This window comes from Drosophila montana, unplaced genomic scaffold, assembly GCF_035044405.1.
Source record: "Drosophila montana isolate Dmon_TW-CO22-7 unplaced genomic scaffold, ASM3504440v1 contig_3213_1, whole genome shotgun sequence".
NCBI classification, from domain to species: Eukaryota; Metazoa; Arthropoda; class Insecta; order Diptera; family Drosophilidae; genus Drosophila; species Drosophila montana.
This window is the reverse complement of record NW_026998093.1, coordinates 775,039-797,914: the sequence shown is the minus strand read 5'-3', so window position 1 is coordinate 797,914 and position 22,876 is coordinate 775,039. Positions and strand designations below refer to the sequence as shown.

Genomic DNA, 22,876 nt, shown 5'->3' with positions numbered 1-22,876 from the left:
TCACACCATAAACAAGGCAATAATTTCTATTTTTGCATTTCACACACGATGTTTATTGTGTTGTCCATGCAACCTTTAGATATTTAAGTGACACCACCATCTACTGTCCTTCCAAATAAAACCTAGTTGCGACGTCCGAAGTTGTTGGTGTTGGGCTGGGTAAGCTGCAGGCCACGAATGTTGTGGAAGTCCAACAGCTTCAACATCTCCTTGGTGTCGGCATCGACATCGATGATGTCCTGCTCCAGAGCCGAGACAGCTGGAACATAGTTGTCACGACGCTCGCGCTCCTCTTCCTGCAGCTTAATCGAGATACCACGCACCTGGGAGTGACGCAGACGGCCCATCAAATGGGTAACATAGCTGTGGACACATTCCCAATAAGTATTACGCCTACATTTTTAGCAGCTTCTTGGCGGCAACTTACCCGGCAATCTTGTTGCGGAGGGGCTTGGTGGGAATGATAGCAATCTCCTCGCAGATACGCTTGTTGGTGTGGAAATCCAACGTCAAGCGTGTGTAGTACTTCTCGATGATGACCTTGGCGGCCTTCTTAATAGTCTTGGTTCTGACGCGACCCTAAAGTTGGAAGTTGGTTGAAAAAACAGATTAGTTGGCGGCTCTGGTCACATAAACAATCAACTTTTTGGGCCAATTCAATGGCAGCATCGAATAAAATTTCCTAGAGCGCGAACGCTGCACATATTTATCTACACTTTTCTTCACATATTAGTGCTTAACAAGCGATGATTGCATATATATTTAAGGTTTTTTATTCGATTTTTGACATTTGGACACCCACCATTGCGAACGTTGTTACCGGAAAAGAACAGAAAAGAGCCGCTGTCAAAATTACATCTTTTGTGTGAATTGCATGTCCAGGGTTGCATGGGATGTTACTGTACAAAATAAAAGAGGAAGCATAATGTTAACCACTGTGAATGAAAATTTGAAGAAGAAGCACGGTAACCAAAGTAACGGAAAAAAGTGCGAAATTATTTGATTCGCAATTTTTGAAAAGTGGGTCAGTAAAATGGAAAAATCAAATAATGATGAAGAAGGAGCTGCTGCAGCACCCAACTCAAATACGGAGGAACAACAGCAAGCGGGCAACAACAATGGTTCTGATTTTCAAATCAGTTTAAATGATTTTCTCGATTTTCTCAAACTTTCCTGTCACGTTAACGATATGATAACAAAAGTTGAGGGCAAACCATATAATCGGGAGCCAGAGCCCCCTGTTGAGAGTCTCGCTGGTCCTTTCGCTAAGCGAAATTCCAAAAAAGATGAATTCGATTTCGATAGTTTGGCTGAAAATGAATTGGTCAACCAACTTCTGACCCTAAAGCGTCCCTTTCGTCATCTTGGCAGCAAGAGCAACAGCGGCAGCAGCCGCGACGACGGCAGTCGCACCAGCCTGCTGCTGACGGAGCACAAGGCATCGATGCGCACCGGACACGTGCATTCCGGCCTGCATCCGAAGCTAAGCGAGCAACTGGACTATGTTATCAACGAGGGAGTCCTGGACTCTGTGCTATCCTTTATATGTCCCATGCCGTTGCCCGTTGCACTCTCATCCAACAACAGCGGACGAGGCAAGTTGACGAAACCTCAGCCGCCGCAGCCACAGCCGCAGCTGCAGCCGCCACAGCCGTCGCTGCTGCTCAAAACGGAGCCCATCCCAAACGCTGCATCCTGTTTAGTGACGCCCACCTCGAGCTCGGCCAGCGTTAGCTCACCCAGCGATAGCCTAGGAGCAGTGCTGACAGAGAACAATAGCGTCAATAGCATGGTGCGCACATCAGTTAAGGAGCCGATGGCCAAAACATCGTCAACTACAACGACACGTCGCAAATCCTTGTTGCTGGTCAAGGACAGTAAACATGCGCGCCAGGAGAAGAAGGAGTGAGTATATTGGAGCAAGTGCGTTGCGGTTTTCAGTGCTGTATCCCCCTTTCTTAGACCCGACGTCGTCATTCACGTGTGCGATGAGGTAAAGAACACCTCGCGTGACTTTAGCTGCCCGCAGAGTCTGCTGGTCAGCAAGATGGGCTACTTTGCGGATGTGACGGCTGGGCAGCGTCTGGAGGAGATGGACATATCGGTGCATTGTGACATACAAATCTTTGACTGGCTGATGAAGTGGATTAAGCACAGTGCCCAGAGTCAGGAACTACCTGCTGCTCCAAGCCAGAACAATGCAGCGGCTGGTCCCTTGCTGGATGGCAACAATGTAGTGCCCATACTGGTCTCGGCCAGCTTTCTCCAAATGGAGCCATTGCTGCTCGAGTGCTTGACCTTCTGTCATGCCCATCTCAGCGAGGTGGTTCGCACCTCAACGAATCTGTCATGCCTCAATGATGCGCTGGTCACACGCTTGGCTGCCATGTTCACCAATCTGGAGCTCGAAATGGTGCGCGATAAGAAGGAGCGTGTAACGCCCAGGCTGTGGACAAAGCTTATACAAAGCCTCTGCGAACCGGATCCGGAGGTACTGCGCGGACATTTCTACAGCATTTCCGGACTGTTTCGTTGTGCTCGCTGCTGTCGCTGTGTGACCAACACGATGAAATCCCATGTGAACTGCATACCCAGCAATATACGTGTAAATCGTTGGGGCCAGCTGGTTAGCAGCCATGTGCGCGACACGAACTGGGATCTCAATGTGTACGTGTTGCAGCTGTTCAAGGAGCTCAAGTCCTGGCGGAAGGTTTACTGGAAGCTGTGGGGCCATTGCCACTATCTATATTGCTGCACGTGTGAGGCGCACTTTCCGGCTTACCAAATGACCTGGTGTCGCTATCATCCCGAGCCGCCCAACTTTCTGGGTCCCGAAACCGAGGGACGCATTGCCGGACCAGCTGGACGTTATGCCTGCTGCAATCAGCAAGCATTTCGCTTCGAAACATTACCCGGTCCAAATGTAAATGTGATTTATTAATCTCGAGTAATCCATTAACCATATTTCTCTCTCTATGAAGGGCTGCCAGTTCCGCGAGCACAGCGTGTTGGTGGACACGGATCGTGAGCGCGCCATTCTGACCATTGCCCAGCTGGTCGCTGAGAACTATGCGCTGTGTGAGCAGCCGCCATTGCAAACCCAGGAGCTGGCCGCTGCCGGCGAGATCAATCCCAATTGGCTGGGCATCTCGTTGACGCCGCAACGCTGCCGCCAGGGCCTGTTGCCGCAGCTCTGCATGGACAGTGGGTATTTGCATCTGGTTGATAAGTTACTTTCGCTAAGCTTCTGTAAATCTACCGCACAGTGACCAATCATCGGGTTAGTCGCCGCTGTCGCTATGAAATGGAAACCAGCACCGAGTCGGAGACAACCTCAACCAGTTCGGAGGATGCATGCAGGCAGCGTGCGCGCATGCGCAACACGCTGCTTGATGATGAGTACTCGTCCAGCAGCGATGGCTGCGAATCGGATCACCGACCGCCACCGCGAAAGGCGCGCGCCAAGAAGAAACGCAAGCGGTAAGTTGAGCTGAATGCGTGAGGAAAGCGTTTGTTAATCTTTTGGTTAGGCCCGCCGCCGTCTCTGGCCGCTTCTGGTCGGGTGAGCTGTCGGCGCGCAGCAATCAGGATCATCAGCGCGACTTCGAGGAGAAGATTATGAAGCAGGTGGCCAGCTATGTGACCAAGAAAACGGGCTCCGATCAATGTCTGGTGCACAATGCCCAGCCGCTGGGCGGCACCTATGTGCGCCTGGAGTCCGAGTGGAAGGAGATGCTCAAGCAGCGGCACAGCAATCACAATATGCTAAACAGCAATGCCAGCAACTTGGGCGGCACTTTGGGAAGCAGCAACAGCAATCAGAATCTGTACAACAGCCTGGGCGCCACAGTTGGAGGCACGGCATGCGGTCCTGGCGCAGCCCAGTTGACCAAGCAAAAGCACAAGTAGACGCTTGAATCGATTAGAACAATGTAGGACAATATTAGCATTAGACAATGTAGACAAATGTTTGATTAGCCAGTGAAGTTTTAACACTATACAACACAAATATCAAAATTACGTATGTGTGAAGATTGAACAGTAATGCATAAAAAATATTACAGAAACATTTACAAACGCTTGAAATTGATTTTTTTTGCTGATTAGAAGGTAATCCCTAGCATGTTGGATTTAACCGATTTTCATGCATTTCTTAATAGTTGTTTATTATTTAACTTAACGCAATTTACAAAGATTTTTCTTATAGCTTGGTTTCATTTTGTTTTAAACTTTAAAATTAATTTTCACTTTGCTTTTCGTATCGCCTTTCGACTTAAATTAAACCAGTTAAAGATGACAAATGTTTTCGTATTATTATTCTTTAAGTGTTGCAAGTAAATTGTATATATATTTTTTTAAACTTCAATTTTCAAAATTTTGTTTTTGTTGTTTTTCCTTTTTGTTGTTGTCCTTGCTTAACAATAAATGCGGCTGCGCAAACGGAACCCTGGGTTCTATTACATAACATAATCAAATGTCGAGGGGGGGGGCTGGGCCCTAGGCTCAACCTGTAGCAGGAAACGCAACACAATTATATTTAAATGTAGTGCACATCAAAACAAACAAACAAACAAACGAAAAAAAGGTAATAAACAACTGTGGGGCCAGTACCGGTACTCACTTTTATTTAATAAATCGCATTTTGATTAAATGGGTTTGCGGGTTTTTTTTTTTTGGAAAAAAAAAAAACTTACGTGAAATTGGGATTATTCTTTGCAAGTGAGAACCGGCTTGGGCGCAAAACTGTCAAATTACATGGATTTGGAAATTAACAAAACAAAAATAAAATTTCAATAAATAATGTTTGTGTGTGTGTCGCGTGGCGGGTGTTGTGTGTCTGTGTCTGTGTGTGTGTGTGAGTGTGTGATTTTGTTGGACTATTTCCCAATTATTTTCGTATATCGTTGTTGTGATTGTGATTTGCGGGGGGCAGCTTTTGCTAACAGTACTAAAATTTAGAGTTGTGATTTGCTGATTGATTGATTGATCCTAAACGAACTGATTGATTGAATTGAGAATGCTCTTATTGAATTTGCTACTGCTGCTCCTTAACTTGAAGTTCTTGTTGCTGGTGTTTTGCTGCGGCTTCTGTTTTCCAGTTGTTGTTGTTGTTGTTGCTGCTGCTGCTGCTGCTGCTGCTGCGAAGCTAACTGAATAGGCACTCGGTCGCCTTCTCCAGATTCCAATTCTCTTTGGAGAGCACAGCGCGCGCATCGTGCTCATCGATGCCCATGTCCTTGAGACGCTGTATCTTTGAATCACAATCGGGAAACGTGTGCGGACCGCCGGCATACGCGTTGGTCCAGTGTCGGGCAGTGAGCACAAACAGTTCGTGCTTATCCTTGAACTGATACGCGACGACAGCGTCCTGCGGATCATCTGGCTCGGCGGCGGCCAGCAGTGCCTGCAGCGACAATAACACGGTGCGCAATGTCATCGCAGCGGCCCAATTGTCCTTCAGTATGTCCAGGCAAATGGCTCCGGTCACCGACGAGATGTTCGGATGCCATATACGTGTTATAAAACGAACCTGTCGATGGGCACCAAAAAAAGCGGGATTAATATGCATCCATATTGAGATGTTGCCTGTTGCATGGAGCATTGGCACTTACTTTTGGTGGATTGAATGGGTATGTTTCGGGTACTTTGATTTCCAGCACAAACTTGCCGCCCTCGTAGGGTGTGTCTGGCGGGCCGGCGATCTCGCCGCGCAGTTCTGTCCAGCTGTCGTTGACCAGCTCAATTTTGATCGAGCACTGAACGATCTACGATTGATTAGGCACACGATTAGTACACATTTGGATAATTTATCTATTTTTTTTTGGTTGACTCGCTCCGCGCGCCAAAAATGTCGGAAACAAAGTCCGATGCAGTTCGTCCTTGAATCCCATTTGGGACCAGGGCTGGGAGCGCTTTCGGGCTAGTTATAGACGACGCATTATATATTTGCTGGCGTACTCACCTCCTCGCTGCGCATAACTTCTTTAAATTCGCGCTTGATACGTGATACGGCCATGTTCGCCATGATTGTAGGATTTTTTGTTGTTGTTTAGTTGCTGGTTTTGCTGCCGATTGCAGTTCTAGTTGTTGATTGTTGTTAGTTTGTGCTGTTGTTGTTGTGTAAATAACGCGCAGTTCAATGACGCTGGGCTATATTATTGATATTTATATATTTATATTGCAGCTAAGCGGCGGCAGCATACAAAAACAATATGAAACGCTTCTGTATTTCAATTATATTAAACTGACTTTTTTCTCAACACATTATGCACGTCAGCCAGGGCTGCTAGACTATCGATAAATAATGGCAGTCAGCTGCTGGCCAGTGTGACCCATAACGTAGATCGTAAGAATACACGAAATGTAATGTAACATGCTATCGATAATTTCACGCGTTCATGTTAGCTGGTGGAGTTCTGTTAGCTGGAGGAGCTTGCTGTTAACCGTTTTTAATGTTACATTTCAGTGCTGCAAAATTTCGACAATTATTTGAAACAAAAGCGCCATTTCAATTGCCTATATTCACTATATACTCGTTTTTCTAATGTTGCATGCTTTGAACTTGTAATAACTAAACGCATACGCCACGGAGCAGCATGGTATTTTTCCACAACAATTTCAAGGTTTCGGCTTGATCCCTACAACATACACACAAACGAACTTGATTTGACCTCAGGTAGATACTTCTATTACGCCTTGGCAACCATTCATTCAAAACTCGTTTTGTCTCTTATGAACAACAACAACAACAACAAAAACCCAAACACAAGTCTAGTTTATAATAGGGTGGGCCGCTTGGCAACAGCAGCAAAATAAAACACAGATCTTAAATTTTGCGACTCATTAATATAAGTACAATCAGCGTCTGGCTATTTTTGCCGTTCACGTTTCACTTTGCGGCACACAAACAAAAACACAGCAAGCGAAAAAAAAACGTGTCCAAAATGATGCGTGGGGCCGCAAAGCATAACACGCGTTGGACTTTAAAGGTAACCCAGTGAACATTTTTGTGGGAATTGAACATACCTTGAAACCCAAGCCTGGCATACATTTTATCTGAGTTCTTATCAGCTGGTTAACGGTAATAATAATGCTTGTGCCCTGCTGCTGGAGACAACTTTAACAGTTTTTGTTTAGATTGGTGCTCCGTTTGTTTACTGGGCACGTGTCTCCTTTGTTTTCCTATACACAGACGATCGTCGGCCCCAAGCTCCAAATAAAAAAACAAAGCGAGTTGCCGGCCGCGCGACTTCTCTTCCATGCGCTCTCCGATTCCGATTCTGACTCTCTCTCTCTCCCATACTCTGCTTGTATCGTGCGTCTTCTACGCGGTCTCTTGTGCTCCGACATTCAAACTTCATGACTTCGACGCCGATCATTCAGCTTTTGCATTTTCATTGAAGCGGCTGCATTCTGAAGTGCTGCAGAAACTAGTTAAAAGAAAGATAAGTGAAACGTGACTAAGTAAAGAACCGTTCAACGCTCAAATTGTTTTTGTATTAAGCTGTTAAAGTTACTTGCGACCGATTTGCCTCTGCACATGTTTCAAGTAAGTTGATATTTATTGCTGACACGTTTTTGCATATGCTATGTGTGTGTGTATATGTGTATGTGTGTGTGTGTGGGTGTGTACATGTTTTTTTATATTTTGCTATTTTGAATGGCATAGAAAACGTGCGTTCTCAGCACATTTGAAGCCGACACGTGGTTGCTCCCCCTACCACTTTTTATGATTGCAGCGACGCCATTTGTATTTGCGTCAACAATACATACAAACTCACATACAGGCATGCATGCACATACACACAAACGCACACAGTCTACGTCAGCGCCTTCCTTTGCAAAAACACTTAACCTGACATTTTAGCTTTAGCTTTAGTTCATTTAAATTTAGACACGAAAACAATTTGACAAATGTCGTCGGAGACATTCCGTTTGTCTTGTACACAGCATCAAGTACAGTTGTACTACAAAAAAGAAGCAATGACGAGCCCCTTAAAATGGTTGCTGTGGGGATCATTACCTAAGGCTAGCCTAAATATATTAGCCATGCTAATTAAAATGCATTTCACGCAGCCCTCGTATTTGCAGCCAAACAGCTGTCCAACAAAGAAAAGGGAGAGTAAGCGAGAGAAAGAGAGAGCACAACAATAGTCATAGTTGCGTCAAAAGCTTCTGGCGCTAGCATCGGTGTTCGTGTGTGTGAGTGTGTTGTTTCAATGCATGTGTGTGCGAAACGCATACGCCGTGTACGCTCAGTACTTCCAATTGCTCACTGGCTGCTGGCGGCGCTGCGCTCGCTCAATTCTGTTGTTCTCCCTGCTGCTGTCAAAGTCTAATCTACTGTCATAGGCACTCTAATAAATTTATTATTATAAATCACAATAATATAGTATAAAGCTGTGCGAATTTTACGTGCTCGCGCTCTTCGCTTCATAAATACGCTGGCCGTTTCTTAGTCGTGTGTACCGTTAGCATCTGACAAGCGGTGAAAAGCGCGCGTCGTGTTTAACATTATTTTAGAGTTTCAGAAATTTTACATCATGCCAAATACAAAATGCTCTGGCGACACGGAGGGTGCGTATTGTTTGCTGTTAAATGCGGTATCCCTATTGTGTGTGTGTGTGTGTGTGTGTCTTCGCGCATTTTGACTGTAAGGCTGAATAGTCATTTCACGGCCATTGCAAAAACCCCCAGCCATATAAACAGCTGTTCGACTTGTGTCGTGATAGAAGCTTTTGGCACGCGCCTGCTTGCATGCTAGACTATTTTGGTTAGGTACACCAGCACAGTCGCGCTCGAGAGAGAGAGCGTCGCGTAAGGCTTTATCAGGCAACGTAAGCTTTTAATTAATGTTGTTGGCACTCTGAACGTGTGAGCGGCAAGAGAGCAGGCAATGTTGCCAGACTGCATTTCCGGGCCAAGGATCTTTCTTAATGAACAAGAAACGAAAATATCGCTTCAATACATGCATTCACTTTATGTTATATTTACTCATTCATATAAATAGTAAAAAATGCCTGTCTTCGAAAATCTTTGAATATTTCTGCTTGAACTTTTAAATATATCATGTGTATTCGCCTCGATCTGGCCACAATACAGCAATTGCTCACTCACACAGGTTGCGACAGCAATATATCAAATAATCACATGGCTGCTTGGGGTGGCTTTGCTGCGGCACTCTCTTTCTCTCTCTTACACACACAGACCCATACACATACTGTTGCATGTTAACCACAAACAAGCTTTTCTCTGCCTGCGACAGATGTATGAATGAATATTTGGCGCGTGAGTGTGAGAGAGCGCCAACTAATGCTTTCGTTCTGCTGCTGTTGCTGCTGCTGCTACTGCTGCGGCTGCTGCTGCCATCGCCTGCTTACATGTACACATTTCGCTCTCTTACACGCGCTCTCCCACTCTCTCTCTCTATTCCCCTATACACATACACATACAAATAACCATGCCAGAGCGAATGCGGCGACGTCGCTGCCGCTGCTTTTGCAAAAAAAATTTTATAATAAAAACTTGTACTCGTAGATTGTGTGATGCCAGTACGTTCTGCTAATCCGATACGCGCTAGAAGTTTGATCCGAGACAATTTGGAGAAACAGGCTGGTTGTCTAAATCTAATACACTCCAGAATGCCAAACATTAAAGTGTTTTCGGGCACCTCGCATCCGGATTTGGCGCAGCGTATTGTCGATCGCCTTGGCATCGACCTGGGCAAAGTGGTCACCAAGAAGTTTAGCAATTTGGAAACATGGTAAGTACCAAACAAACCGCGTGTGCCAATCGTTAATTCAAATAAAAATCAACAACCAAATTGTGTGAAATGTGACACCACAAAATGTGGGATAAGTGCACAAAATAAACTTTTAACTGTGTTCGAGTGTCCAGTCAACGCGCTCCTTGACATTCGCCGAAGGTTGCTCTTGATACGTGTACCATGTGTTTCTTCCGCCTGCCTACCTGCCTGCCCGTCTGGCCTCTGCCTCCTGTTATTTACTCGTGTGTGGCTGCACTTTAGTGTTTTTTGGCATTTTCATTGTGCATTTGGTTTAATGGATTTCTTAAAACATTTCGTTTTGTGCTTTTTATTTTTATTGATTTAACAAGTGGACTGTACACCGTAGTCGTTGGTTGCTTGCCGTGTGTTTGTGTATGTATGTATGTATGTATGTGCGACTCACGCACACACACAGACGCACGCACACACATACAGAAACACAAACACAGACAATCAAACTCACAAACACCAAGACGAATGCGCTCTGGCAGCACCGCCAATGTCGCGTGCAATTTGTAGCCGACAGTAAAATAAAAATAAAAAAATTTAAAATAAGGCACCACATAAATTTACAAAATTTATTTAATGCATAATTAAATTAGCACATGTGCTTTTTCCTAGTCGCAATCTCGACTCGGCTAGCGGCCCAGCTTCAGCTTTGCTTTACACAAACACACACGCACCCATACTCACAACAGAGCAAGTCAGCTGCTGCTGCAACAACAAATAATAATAAAGTGTCTCTGGGCTGGCGCCTTATCAACGCATACAGCTACACACAAATGCCCAATACACATACAAAGCGGCCTAAAAGAATTTTAATGGAATTAAATAAACGTTGAAAAATTATACAAAGGTAAATTAGCAAACAATTAGAGTGTAAGGCAAAAGCAGGCGAAAGAAGTGAGGCAATGGCAAGAAAAATTAGAGGTTATAATATAAATAATGCGCGCTAAGCTTTTTGACATGATACGCGCTTGCCAAATGAGCGTGAGTATTCCGCTTGTGTGTATGTATTGCATACATATACGCTCGCTTGTGCATGTATATTGTTATGCTCCCGCACACGCACTCACATACGCAGCGATACGCAACTAACACAAAGGTAAACTCCAAAACAGAAGAAACAGCAGACGCAGACAGCAAAAGCAAAAGCAAACCACAACACGACACTGTCACGTTTTTTTCGCCATCCACTGAGCTGGCCAGAGAGAAAGAGAGAGAGAGCGCCCAAAAGAGAGCCACTCATAAGTCAGGCGACGACTACGTCAACGCCGCCCCCACATCTTAATGTTTCTGCTGCGTTGTGCTCACGCGTTTGCTTGCTCTTTTGCTCTTTTGTTCTCGACAGCGCTGCGACGGCCCCCACGTGTGTGTTGTAAACGCAGACACAACAACACGGTGGTTGTCCTAATTGTTGTTGTCATTTGTGCTGCGCACTTGTCGGCTTGTTGTGCCTCTTTCTTTCTGCTTTGCTCTCGCCGAACGCTGACAGCAACAGTGTAACTAATATGTTGACAGTTAGGTTACTCGCACTGTTCTTCTTGTTGTTGTCATACTTCTTCTTCCTCTTTTTGTTGATGTTGTTGTTATTTCTCTTGCACTTTGACTTGATTGGAGCGTGCTTATGTGCTGATGGGCAATGAAATTTGTTATTGTTGTCTCTATTAGACGCACATCGGCCTGGGTTGTAAAGAAGACTCTGCTTGAAGGGTGCTCAGATAACGTCATCAAAATTTATTTATTTTTAATACGAATCGTATGATTGATTGTACATATAATTGTAATATGAGGAAATGTCATGAAATGGAGGAAAAATATTAAAGACTCACTTTTATTCGGTATTAAGTATTTCACTTTTAATGACAGTTTAGTTCAGGGCTGTTATTCATACCCATCGCAGGGGTTAGCCACAAATGACCTTGCTAAAGGCAACCCAAATCCAACCGCCAATGCAATTTCCCAATAACCAACAGCCAATGGTCACCAATTCTAAAGGTCGCAACACGCAACAAACCAAAAAAATAAAAATATAAAAAATATACAAATTATATAAAACAGTCGATTACAATAACAAATTGAAAAGTTTGATCGATAAGGAATTTGCGTGTTGTACACTGTCCGCCATCAAGGGGTATGCGGGGTATGCGGGCTGCACTGGGGCGCTTCGAATGGGAGCAAGGGCTAAGCCTAGTCAGCTGCTGATAAGTGGTGGAGGCAAATGTTCAGCCAGGCGTATGCGATTTAGATGCTAAGATACGGTTTAAAAGCATCTAGTATATGCCTACATGTGCCAAGTCGGCGATTGTTATAGATTACATTATCACACTCGCACACACGCACGCACACACACACACATGTGCTTGTCAGTTGACTGACAGAAATAAAAGTCAAACAGCTAGTTAAAAATACATGCATAAAAAAAACGAAGCAAAACAAAAGAAAGAGCAGGCGGCCAGCTGCTGCTCCTAGACAACGGTCTAACCAGTGACAGCTGCCGGGGCAGGTGCAGGTGCTTGGCCCTCGGCCAATAGAGATCCCAAGAACCGTCCACCCAGCGTTTGGCACGCCAGCAATGCCAGCGGCGAAAGTGTTTTCCTAGCTTTTCTATCAACATAAAAGAGGAAAAAAAAACACTGCAGAAAAATGCATTCATTTCATGCAACGCCAACTGCAACTGCAGCGGGCAGAAAAGCGGGCTGCTAATTCAATGTTTTTGCCAAATCGAAAGCAAACAATGCGGCGTATGCGTAATATTTGCCGCACGGCCCAACAGCCCAACAGCTGAGCGAACGGCTGATAGCCAAGCGCTCATAATTCCTAAAACAAACGATTAGCTTCGAACGCCGGCGCTAGTGTCCATTTAACACACACAAGCCATCAATTTTGTGGCACGAACAGTGGGCGTGGCACTGACAGGGGGCAAATTAGTCAATCGATGGACGTTACGTTCGATATTCTGGGCGTAGTTCTCGACACGTAATTCAATTAACCTTCAATGCAAATAACAATGGCAATGACCAAAAGAAGAGTGTGTGTGTGTGTGTGTGTGTGAGACAGTGTGTGTGTGAGAGAGAGAAGAAGAAATGCAAAGAAAGGAAATCAAAACGTAAACAAGACAAACGAGAATGTTTAAAAACCCGCCACTAGACTAAACAAAATAATCCCATTCCCTATATAATATCATAAAATGGAACCCTGCATTCAATTTCTATATAATTCCACAAGGAATCCATTAAAAGAAACATACTGTAGCTACATTATTTATTGTATTTATAAATCATTTGCAAAGCCGCCTACGGACTGCTTCCTTTGTCAGCCACATGATATATGTGCTATAGAATATCAGATAGTAGTGCCCGACTATTGTTACTGCATATATCAAATTAATTGATATTTATCGAGCTTCAAGCTAATAGCTTGAGTTTATTTAGACGAAAATACTTATTTTTGCAATGGAGTAATGCATTTAAACAGATCTATATACATATTGCCTGAAAATACTGAAAGGTAAGGAACATATGCACCATGTTTATATTAGCTCAGTGTACAGAGTATACAGAGTATAAAGAGTATAAAGAGTATACAGCAGAGATGGGTATATGTGGATAAAAGATCAGACCTTGATCATGCGCTGGATTGTTTGGCCCAAACGACCTGCCCCAATCAGAGGTCAAAGCAGCGCAGCAAACGTCAGCATTATTGATATATAGTCTGAGCAAATCAGGAGACTTTAAGAGGGCCATGTTTATGTTACCCGGACTCAAATAGCAAATAGTGTAAACACTTGTCTGACGACATATTTCTCGCTAGAAGAGAGGCGACACTCGATATACACTATAAAAAAACCATAAACTATATTTGTTTGTTGTACTTATTTATTTGCCTGCATATCATATGAACATATTTCTGATTACGAAAATCAAATCCAATAAACTGTTTCCTCCAATTTCAGCGTCGAAATCGGGGAATCGGTGCGCGGCGAAGATGTTTATATCGTGCAGTCCGGTTCCGGGGAGATCAATGATAATTTAATGGAGCTGCTGATCATGATAAATGCATGCAAAATAGCATCAGCCTCTCGTGTTACAGCTGTGATTCCTTGCTTTCCATATGCCCGCCAAGACAAAAAAGATAAGGTAGGTTTGCCTTATAGGGATATATGTACATATATAACATCCCACAGCCCGCTCTCTACTCTCCTATTTATATATACTATATATAAATTATTTCTTACAATTCTTTACACACACACACAATCTATGAGATAATGCAAAACTAGTTCGGATTTCGTTTAATCAGCAAGAATTCTAGACAGTAAAGCATATAACTGTCCAATGTTAATAACCCACATACCAATACCTATACCTATACCTATATATACATATATATATATTGATATATATACATATATATATTATATATTATTAGTTACTCTGTTTCTTTCTTTTTTGCATTTTGTAATTCAATTTAAATATTTTTCGTTTATTTAAAACAACAACAACAAAAATGGTTGCAAGGAAGTCAAGCTGTAAAGAAAATCGTAAAAATGTGGAAAATTTGTAGATCTATAAATAATTTTAAAACTTAAATTTTAATATAATATTGTACATTTTACTTATATATATATATAACTATGTATTTTTTCTTCAATTAATTATGTTAATGCCGCTGTTTGCTACGATCGTGCGCTCTCCCTCTCTCTCTCTCTACCTCTCTACCACTCTCTCTCTCTCAATCACTCTCTGTGTGTGTCACTCTCTATCTACCCAATTCTCGCGGTGTATATCCTACTGCCAACATACGATCTATATAACAATCTTCACACTAGTTGTCGGGCGGTGAGGAGAAAGACGAAAGCAAGAAACTTGCCAAGAAAAACTACGATTGGAAATTTAGGGTATTTACCTTTAGTTAAACAACTCAAACTCAAACTCAACTCAAACTCACATTTTTCATGCTATGAAAATACTTAATTTTCAATTTGTTTTGTTTTTCTACAAAAGTACTAAGGGCAAACCAAAAAAACTCATCAAACTCATTCAAGAATCTCAAATGCCAAACAACTTGCAAAACTATTCTCACCTCTGGGCTCCGGGTACCTAAAAAATAAATTTAAAAAATTATAATAATTATAAGAATAACAATAATATGTTGGTACAAGTTCAATTCGACAATGCTTTAAATACAATTTCCAAATTTGAAATTCAAAAAGGTTTTCAGCTTTTGTCTTTTATGTTTAATACACGTGCTGCATGTTAAACTAACTAAAAAATATAAAAACTGATTAAATTGAACGACAAATGCAATGAAAAGCGCAATTAGAGCAAAATTCTAACTATATATATATATATATATATTTTAAGCAATTATATTTGTGAATTTTTCAAGCGAATTGGTTAAGCAAAATATACAAAAATTTCCACATTTTTTTCTGTTTTCGGTTTTCGCGCATTCAAATTCGGTTTGTTTCCCGGCGGCGACGTTCGACGTCGACTGCGGCGGCGCTTCATTGCAACAAAAAAAAAAAAAATATGATTTAATACTTATATTAACACATTATTTATATACATATATATATTTATAAACATTCAATTTACTCGTACTGCTGTCTGCTCGTCTATTTTGTCACGTCTCGTTGATGCCATATAGTATGCTAGTTGCACTATATAGTACTTGTACATATAATATATTATTTATTTTTTAAATGTTATTTTGTTGTTGCATCCTTGCTATTGTTTACCAGTTTGCGCACCAAGTTTTTTCCCCCCTTCCGTAAAAAACAAAAACCCGGCTCAAATCCAACCTTTAAAGCTGATAAGAATTTGTTGCCTAGCAACCAAAAAAACAAGAGTTTTTATATTTGTGTTTTTCATAGATTTATTTATTATTGATAACCCATTAGGCGCGTCATTTATTTATTTTGACGTCAGCTCTTTTTCCAGTGCATTGGGGGTCCGGCATTCTATAGCTCGTATCTCTATCTCAGACAGTATTTGTTTGTTGTGCGCTTGAACCCGGGTCTTACATATGTAATTGCACAAATATTTTTCCATATTTTGAACAGATACGTGATTCGAGTTACAATAATCTCTGGGAAAAGTGCATTGCTTTGAACTCGAAATGCGTTTCTTGACATCGCATTCAATCGACTGAGACTCTTGTCTGATAATATTAAGTTATCGCATATATATTTATATATATGCAATATGGCATCTCATAGGTTCAAAATGTATCCTTGATTTAATCTAAACTTGCTCCCATTGTTGCTGCCCCCCTTTCAAAATTCCTAACACTGTCTAAAAACTCTGTACAAGATTTTGTTAATGTGATACTAATCTCAAAGATTTAGCACCAAATAATGCACAATCCAGATCCCAGCATTTTCTTTTGTCTCAATATCAATTTTCTTTTATTTTTACTTTTATTTTTTCTTTTTTCTTTTCTTTGTTTCTATAAAACTTGAACGGAACATTTCACTCAACTTTTCGTTTCTTCTTTTTCTTTTCTTTTTTTTCGACTCTTATCAACTATGTATAACCAAAACCAATTACCAAAAAAAAAAAACAAAAACAAACAAAAAAAACAAAACCAAAATATATCTCTTAATATGTGCTTAGGAGTTTTCACCCAGACAATATACTGTGAGTAGCTGGCGGCGGGTCTGAGCTTTTATTTTTATACGGCTTCGAGCGATATACATATTTATATCTTTAAACTAAACAAAAAAAAAAAAACAGCTTAAACAATTTTCACATTTTCTTTAACTGAAACAGTTGCAGTTTTTGTTATTTTCATCTATTTTTTCTTCATCATTGCATTTCTTGAGTTTCCTTTCCCGAAAAGTTTGACTAATAAACACGTTTTGTTTTTTTTTTATAAATCCCAATGCATGTTAGTTTCAACTGGTTTTTTAGTTCTGTTCTTCAGTTATAATACGATTCGAAAATCTGATAAAAAAAAATATATAACAAAATCCCGTTTTTAATTCTCTTGCACAATCTCAAGTGAATATATATAACTATATTTATTTGCTAAAATTGTAACTCGCACTTACATACTCTCTCTCTCTCTCTGTTTGTAACTGGTGCGCTCTCCCATTGATCTCTCTCTCTCTCTCAATCTCTCTCTTGATCGCGCTCAACAGTTGCTCATTGTTGTCCTTTGTGTTTGTCAAAAAATCTAAGTTCTTGTCTATGATATTTATTACCTATTGGATTGTTACGATATTCTGTGTATCTATATGTTATGTATATGTATTATTAATTTTGTATCCATGGTTAACTCTCTCATATGCCTAGCCCTAAGATACTATATCTATATACCACATGTATATAGTACAATCATAAGATATCAATTATTTACTAGCTACGCTAATGATACATAATATATTTAATTTTTTTCTACGCTGGCCCATGCACAGAGCCGTGCGCCCATCTCGGCGAAATTGGTCGCTAATATGCTATCAGTGGCCGGTGCGGATCATATTATAACCATGGATCTACATGCCTCACAGATTCAGGTAAGCGTACCATCGAAAATATCATATATAAGAGAATAAAGAACGCAAGTTCCTATATGCCAAAGTTTTATATTCGAGGGATTGTTCGTCTAGGAGTTGTGCTGAAGTGTTTCGGTTCGATATTTGGCAGATATGTTAAGAGGCCAGAATTTTATTTGGCAGATATGTTAGGACTTCTTATTTGTCAAGTCTGCTTCAGATATTTTGAAGAACAAAACAGTTTTCTATAGAAAAAAATATATTCCTTAGAAGATCTTATCTCAGGTATACATTGGATATAGAGTAGTTCGATATTGATAGGATTGAGCTTTAATAGTAAGCATTATATAAGCTATGTTTGGGCCAGAAATCTTGAATAACGAGAGTTTTTTTATCCTCTATATGACATGATCCTGCCTAGCATATAGACGGACGATATACTGATCCACATTATATATATCTATATCTCTCTCATTAATCAGCTACTTTGAAAAACTCTCAATTATGGGGGCATAACACAACAATTTTGTTTTATTTTACATTTCATTAATCGTACTACTTTATAAATGCCAAAAATTAAGAAGAATGCAAAATATGAAGATGAAAATTGGAAAAAATATCGTATGAGAAAGTCGAGAAACGAGAATGGTGAATGGTTAATTAATGTTAATGTCAAAAGCGTTTGAGACCCAATTAAAATTCTTATTTGCCCACCGTCCTGGGCTACTCTGGCTGGGGCTTGGGCTTAGGCTGGGGCTGGGGCAGTGCATCATCTGTGAGCGACGTCTGCATGGATATAATGCGTACCGATAGTGTGGACAAGTGATCGAGGAGCTCATTGATGCGCTTCTCCTTCTCCAGTATGACCTTTTCTAGATACTGCACCTTTTGGCTAAGAGACACGATATATTGCTCCTTCTTCTCGTTGATGCGCTTCAGTTCCTCATAATTGGCATAGGTTACTCTCAAATTGTGCGATAATTGTGCATTTGTATCCGTTTCGTTCTGTGTCGGGCTCTGTGTCTGGGTCGGCGATTGTGTTGCGTTGGGTGTCGGTGGCTCTGTTGGTGTCAGCGTCTGAGTTGGGGCCTCCTCCTGGGTATCATCCCGATTGTCGGACTGCTGGCGATGTCCCTTTGTCGGAGATGCTCGACGTGAGCTCAACTGTATGCCATCCCGTTCGATGCGCATCAAATGAAAGAGCAAAGATCGTATGGCATTCAGGTCGCCCGAGGCGAGCTGCTCCAAGGCCGGACGCATCAGTATCAAGCCCGTTTTTCGCAACACCTTCAGACTGAAGGTCTCCCAGTTGAGCAGCTTGAGGGCCAAATTGCCGTGAGACGTATAGTTTTTCATGTTCACCAACTTGGCATCGACATTCTTAAAGAGCAGCGCCATATTGACAACATCGGAGAGATCGCGTCGTGTGCGATGGTTAAGTGATATCTGCTTGGTATTGAGCCAATTGTCCAGCTCCTTGTGCTCCTCGGCCAACAAATTGCGCCAGTTCGACATCCTTTCGGCCATCTAAAGCAGTCGCTAATCTCAAATTAACTTTTGTATATCAAAATAAAAGAGAAACGTTCAATTTTTTTCCTTCTAGTTTAGAAGCAATAGAGAGATAAAGGAACTAAAAGTTTTTTGGGATTAGGAATTAGTTTGAGAATAAATATGTGATGGCAAATTCTATGACAGAACTGTGCACAGCTGCTATATCATTTATAACTAAACATACACATATACATATATATATATATATATGTCTTCATATATAGGGTTTCTTCGATATACCAGTTGATAATCTCTATGCCGAGCCGGCGGTACTCAAATGGATCAAAGAGAACATTCCCGAATGGAAAAATTCGATTATCGTATCGCCCGATGCCGGCGGCGCCAAGCGGTAAATACTAAACGAATACTAAATACTCTCTCTCTCTCTCTCTCTACATATATATTGATATCCATTTATTCGCCATACAGTGTCACCTCCATAGCGGATCGCTTGAACGTGGAGTTCGCGCTGATACACAAGGAGCGCAAGAAGGCCAACGAGGTGGCCTCCATGGTGCTCGTTGGTGATGTTAAGGATAAGATTGCCATATTGGTCGATGATATGGCCGATACATGCGGCACCATTGTCCATGCCGCCGATCGTCTCGTCGAAGCGGGCGCTACCAAGGTGGGACTGGCTAACCTTAACTGGGAATCTCTGCTAATATGAAAACTATCTCCTATCCAGGTGTATGCCATACTGACGCACGGCATTTTCTCGGGTCCGGCGATTTCGCGCATTAATAATGCCTGCTTCGAGGCGGTCGTTGTGACCAATACCATACCGCAGGATGGACACATGCGGGATTGCCCCAAAATACAGGTAAGACCTCGCACACTCTCTCTTTCTCTTTCTCTCTCTATAAACAATACTCAATTTGTCTCTCTCTTTTTTGCAGTGCATTGATGTGTCCATGATGTTCGCCGAGGCAGTTAGACGGACACACAATGGCGAGAGCGTCTCGTATCTCTTCTCAAATGTTCCATATTAAGCGTTAAATCCAAATGCAGCAACAACTAAAACAACAACAACAACAACAACAACAATAACAACAAGAACATCAGCATAACAGAATGAACACAACAAACCAATCAATTTTCAAATCGCAGCATCTTTTGCCATCATTCATCGTTATATATTTTTTATTATCTGCTAACTATGAGATAAACAACAACAACAACAACAACAACAACAAAAACACTAATCGTCATTATGTAATTATATAAAGTAGCATAAAGTACATTACAACAACAACAACAATTGCACACTTAATTGCCTTCTTTTTGTCTAGAAACAAAAACTAAAACAAAAACAACAAAAAAAAACAAACGAACCACATTTTTGATTTGTTAAAATTTTGTCGTAAACTAATTGAATATCGCATTTTGTAAAAGATTATCAGCTCTTAGAGAGAAAGTTAGTTGTATAGATTATGTAGTAAAAGATACACACCTACACACGTTCACACACACATGCACACCCACATGCACACACAACCACACACAAAAGAATTGTAATTTTACACTGTGCAACAAGAACTTTTTGATGTTTCCTTAAAATAAGTTTTGATGCGAAAATGCTTGCAAGTTCAAAACAAACAAATAAAAATTTTTAGTAAATTTAAGTAAATAAGTAAACAAAAAAAAAAACAACAATTGAAAAGAAATTTAGGCGTTTAAAACAAACAAACAAACAACAACAAAAAAATACAAAACAAAAATAAAAAAATTTAAAAAGAGACTGAAAAACTTTGCTTTTATGTGTCTTTTCTGGGGAGTTAAAGGAAATGTTAAGAACTTGGAACCAAACTTTGGTTGGATACTGTAGATATAGTAGGCAGATCAGACATGACTGATTCGGTTCAAGGTTCGAACCAATGATTCGTCTTTAGGTTTGTGAATCCGCTTTGATCCATCTGGTTCTTCGGATTTAAAATGAATAATTCGAATTCGAAAAGAGAGTTTATTTTTGAAATAGTTTTCCAATACTTTATTCAAATTTGAAGTTGGGTTCTTTTTAGGCAACTTATCTGGTTTCTTCTTATTGAAAACTTGGATTGCCTGCCAAATGGAACCGATTATTATTTTGTTATCCCTACTATTTGCTTCATTTAATAGAGTTCCTTTAAAGATCCACAGATCTATATAATACATAGAACTTACGTATATTGGAAAATATAAATGAAATCCTGGAGTTATGGGAGTTGCCCATTATTGAAATGGATGCTGCCTGGGGAACCAGCTGAGTGATGATATATACTATTACAAAATAACTTATCTAGCAAGGTACAATTTAAAACAGATGCCCCTTCTGCAAAAACGGACTTGGCAGAGCTCATCTGGCTCTGACTATATAAGATCCATCATTTGATCTGCATTGAATTTGAATACAATAGTTTATTGATGGCAGTTACAGAGGTGGCTTAAAACTCGGCGTACTCCTCGTCCTCCTCATCATTGTTTAGGCCGACTTCATTGAAGTCGCGTTCGAGCACAGCAATATCCTCGCGCGCCTCGTTGAACTCGCCCTCCTCCATGCCCTCGCCGACGTACCAGTGGACGAAGGCGCGCTTCTTGAACATCAGGTCGAATTTGTAGGCCAGATTGGAGAAGGCCACCGATATGGCCGTCGTGTTGGAGAGCATACAGCAGGCGCGCGAGGTGGGCGCCAGATCGCCGTCCTGGACAAAGGCGGGCTTCTCGTAGTTGATGCCGATCTTGAAGCCCGTGGGACACCAGTCAACGAATTGTATATGCCTCTTGGATTTGATCGCTGAAATGGCGGCGTTCACATCCTTGGGCACCACATCGCCGCGGAAGAGCATGCAGCAGGCCATGTATTTGCCGGCACGCGGATCGCACTTGACCATCATGTTGGAGGACTCGAAGCAGGCATTGGTCAGCGTGGTGATCGCGTGCTGCTCGTGGGCGGCACGATCCGCGGACATGAGCGGCGCATAGGCGACTAGGGGGAAATGGATGCGCGGAAAGGGCACCAGATTCGTTTGGAACTCATTCAGATCCACGTTCATGGAGCCGCTAAAGCGCAGCGAGGCGGTCGTCGAGCTAACAATCTGGGCAATCAGGCGATTCAGATTGTTATAGGCCGGCCTGTCCACGCCCAGTTTACTTTTGCATATATCGTAGATGGCCTCGTTGTCCACCATGAAGACGCAGTCCGCATGCTCCATGGTCGAGTGTGTGGTCAGCAGCGCATTGTACGGCTCCACCACGGCCGTGGAGACCTTGGGCGATGGATAGACGCCAAAGTTGAGTTTACACTTTTTGCTAAAATCATTGGACAGGGACTCCATCAGCAGCGAGGTGAAGCCGGAGCCGGTGCCGCCGCCCATGGAATTGAAGATGAGGAAACCCTGCAGACCTTCGCATTGCTCCACAATCTTTTGCAGGCGGGACGTCACCTTATCGATCACATCCTTGCCAATCGAGTAGCGTCCGCGCGCAAAATTATTGGCCGCATCCTCCTTGCCGGAGATCAATTGCTCCGGATGATACAGATGCCGTGTGGGGCCCGTGCGCACGCTGTCGATCACCGTCGGCTCCAGATCCACAAATATCGAACGCGGCACCTGCTTCCCGTTGCCCGCCTCCATGAAGAATGTGTGCGCATCATTCTCGGTGGCGCCTTGGCCAACGCTGGCGCCACGGCCGCTCTCCACCTGCTGCTCGTCCGTCTTGCGACTGCCGTCCAGATTGATGCCATGCTCCAGCAAATACAGCTCCCAGCAGGCGTTGCCGATCTGCGTGCCGCATTGGCCGATTTGTATGGAGATGACTTCGCGCTTTAAGACAATCGGAAAAAAATAGGGGTTGTAATTTTGCCAACGCTTTATTTAAGGCAAGCCGCTCACCATAATTTGTGTGCCAATTACAGCTAATTAGAATGTGCAAAACAATTTAAAATACTAATTTTCTGAACTGCCGGCAACAAATTCCACTTTTTCTTCTTGGGCCACGTTGCAGAACAAAATGGCTGAGGCTGTGGAACTTTTGCGGCGACTGGATGGATGCCGTTA

At 42.1% G+C, this 22,876-nt stretch overlaps 6 protein-coding genes across 9 annotated transcripts; 2 read left to right on the top strand and 4 right to left on the bottom strand.

The window, feature by feature from the left end:
- Positions 1 to 23: 23 nt before the first annotated feature.
- On the bottom strand, positions 24 to 954 carry RpS17 (ribosomal protein S17). Its single transcript, XM_064688714.1, has 3 exons — positions 803 to 954; positions 428 to 579; positions 24 to 363 (listed from the first exon to the last, which is right to left on the bottom strand). The coding sequence occupies exons 1-3, from the start codon at positions 803 to 805 to the stop codon at positions 123 to 125; spliced, it is 396 nt and encodes a 131-aa protein (XP_064544784.1). The 5' UTR covers positions 806 to 954; the 3' UTR covers positions 24 to 122.
- Positions 955 to 993: 39 nt separating this feature from the next.
- Positions 994 to 4,069, top strand: LOC135432852 (SANT and BTB domain regulator of class switch recombination). The gene is made up of 5 exons (XM_064688694.1): positions 994 to 1,905; positions 1,963 to 2,923; positions 2,982 to 3,204; positions 3,267 to 3,480; positions 3,531 to 4,069. Exons 1-5 carry the CDS (start codon positions 1,034 to 1,036, stop codon positions 3,907 to 3,909), a joined length of 2,649 nt encoding a protein of 882 aa, XP_064544764.1. The 5' UTR covers positions 994 to 1,033; the 3' UTR covers positions 3,910 to 4,069.
- A 528-nt stretch (positions 4,070 to 4,597) lies between these two features.
- Positions 4,598 to 6,285, bottom strand: Ubc4 (ubiquitin conjugating enzyme 4). Its single transcript, XM_064688713.1, has 3 exons — positions 5,963 to 6,285; positions 5,613 to 5,765; positions 4,598 to 5,530 (listed from the first exon to the last, which is right to left on the bottom strand). The coding sequence occupies exons 1-3, from the start codon at positions 6,023 to 6,025 to the stop codon at positions 5,147 to 5,149; spliced, it is 600 nt and encodes a 199-aa protein (XP_064544783.1). The 5' UTR covers positions 6,026 to 6,285; the 3' UTR covers positions 4,598 to 5,146.
- A 1,113-nt stretch (positions 6,286 to 7,398) lies between these two features.
- Prps (phosphoribosyl pyrophosphate synthetase) lies at positions 7,399 to 20,101 on the top strand. 4 transcript variants are annotated; one of them, XM_064688701.1, is made up of 9 exons: positions 7,399 to 7,549; positions 9,538 to 9,763; positions 13,743 to 13,926; positions 14,619 to 14,687; positions 17,211 to 17,309; positions 19,064 to 19,188; positions 19,269 to 19,467; positions 19,528 to 19,662; positions 19,739 to 20,101. In XM_064688701.1, the coding sequence occupies exons 2-9, from the start codon at positions 9,546 to 9,548 to the stop codon at positions 19,829 to 19,831; spliced, it is 1,122 nt and encodes a 373-aa protein (XP_064544771.1). In that variant the 5' UTR covers positions 7,399 to 7,549; positions 9,538 to 9,545; the 3' UTR covers positions 19,832 to 20,101. The 4 variants fall into 4 exon arrangements, with proteins under 4 accessions (XP_064544771.1, XP_064544773.1, XP_064544772.1 ...); XM_064688704.1 differs by lacking the exons at positions 7,399 to 7,549; positions 9,538 to 9,763 and adding an exon at positions 13,236 to 13,297; XM_064688703.1 differs by lacking the exons at positions 7,399 to 7,549; positions 14,619 to 14,687.
- LOC135432859 (uncharacterized) lies at positions 17,791 to 18,953 on the bottom strand. Its single transcript, XM_064688708.1, has one exon. It carries the CDS (start codon positions 18,813 to 18,815, stop codon positions 18,012 to 18,014), a length of 804 nt encoding a protein of 267 aa, XP_064544778.1. The 5' UTR covers positions 18,816 to 18,953; the 3' UTR covers positions 17,791 to 18,011.
- A 1,115-nt stretch (positions 20,102 to 21,216) lies between the features above and the next one.
- Positions 21,217 to 22,868, bottom strand: alphaTub67C (alpha-Tubulin at 67C). Its single transcript, XM_064688496.1, has 2 exons — positions 22,712 to 22,868; positions 21,217 to 22,642 (listed from the first exon to the last, which is right to left on the bottom strand). Exons 1-2 carry the CDS (start codon positions 22,712 to 22,714, stop codon positions 21,263 to 21,265), a joined length of 1,383 nt encoding a protein of 460 aa, XP_064544566.1. The 5' UTR covers positions 22,715 to 22,868; the 3' UTR covers positions 21,217 to 21,262.
- Positions 22,869 to 22,876: the final 8 nt, after the last annotated feature.

Bases quoted from the DNA above. Each gene is read 5' to 3' on its own strand.
- RpS17 (XM_064688714.1), bottom strand. The intron at 364-427 runs GTAAGTTGCCGC...ATGTGTCCACAG, and splicing joins CTCCGCAACAAGATTGCCGG to CTATGTTACCCATTTGATGG.
- LOC135432852 (XM_064688694.1), top strand. From the start codon at position 1,034: ATGGAAAAATCAAATAATGATGAAGAAGGAGCTGCTGCAGCACCCAAC. The intron at 1,906-1,962 runs GTGAGTATATTG...CCCCTTTCTTAG, and splicing joins GCGCGCCAGGAGAAGAAGGA to ACCCGACGTCGTCATTCACG. The intron at 3,481-3,530 runs GTAAGTTGAGCT...TCTTTTGGTTAG, and splicing joins GCCAAGAAGAAACGCAAGCG to GCCCGCCGCCGTCTCTGGCC.
- Ubc4 (XM_064688713.1), bottom strand. From the start codon at position 6,025: ATGGCGAACATGGCCGTATCACGTATCAAGCGCGAATTTAAAGAAGTT. The intron at 5,766-5,962 runs GTGAGTACGCCA...AATCAATCGTAG, and splicing joins AAGTTATGCGCAGCGAGGAG to ATCGTTCAGTGCTCGATCAA. The intron at 5,531-5,612 runs GTAAGTGCCAAT...GCCCATCGACAG, and splicing joins ACCCATTCAATCCACCAAAA to GTTCGTTTTATAACACGTAT.
- Prps (XM_064688701.1), top strand. From the start codon at position 9,546: ATGCCAGTACGTTCTGCTAATCCGATACGCGCTAGAAGTTTGATCCGA. The intron at 14,688-17,210 runs GTATTTACCTTT...GCCCATGCACAG, and splicing joins ACTACGATTGGAAATTTAGG to AGCCGTGCGCCCATCTCGGC. The intron at 19,663-19,738 runs GTAAGACCTCGC...TCTTTTTTGCAG, and splicing joins GGGATTGCCCCAAAATACAG to TGCATTGATGTGTCCATGAT.
- LOC135432859 (XM_064688708.1), bottom strand. From the start codon at position 18,815: ATGGCCGAAAGGATGTCGAACTGGCGCAATTTGTTGGCCGAGGAGCAC.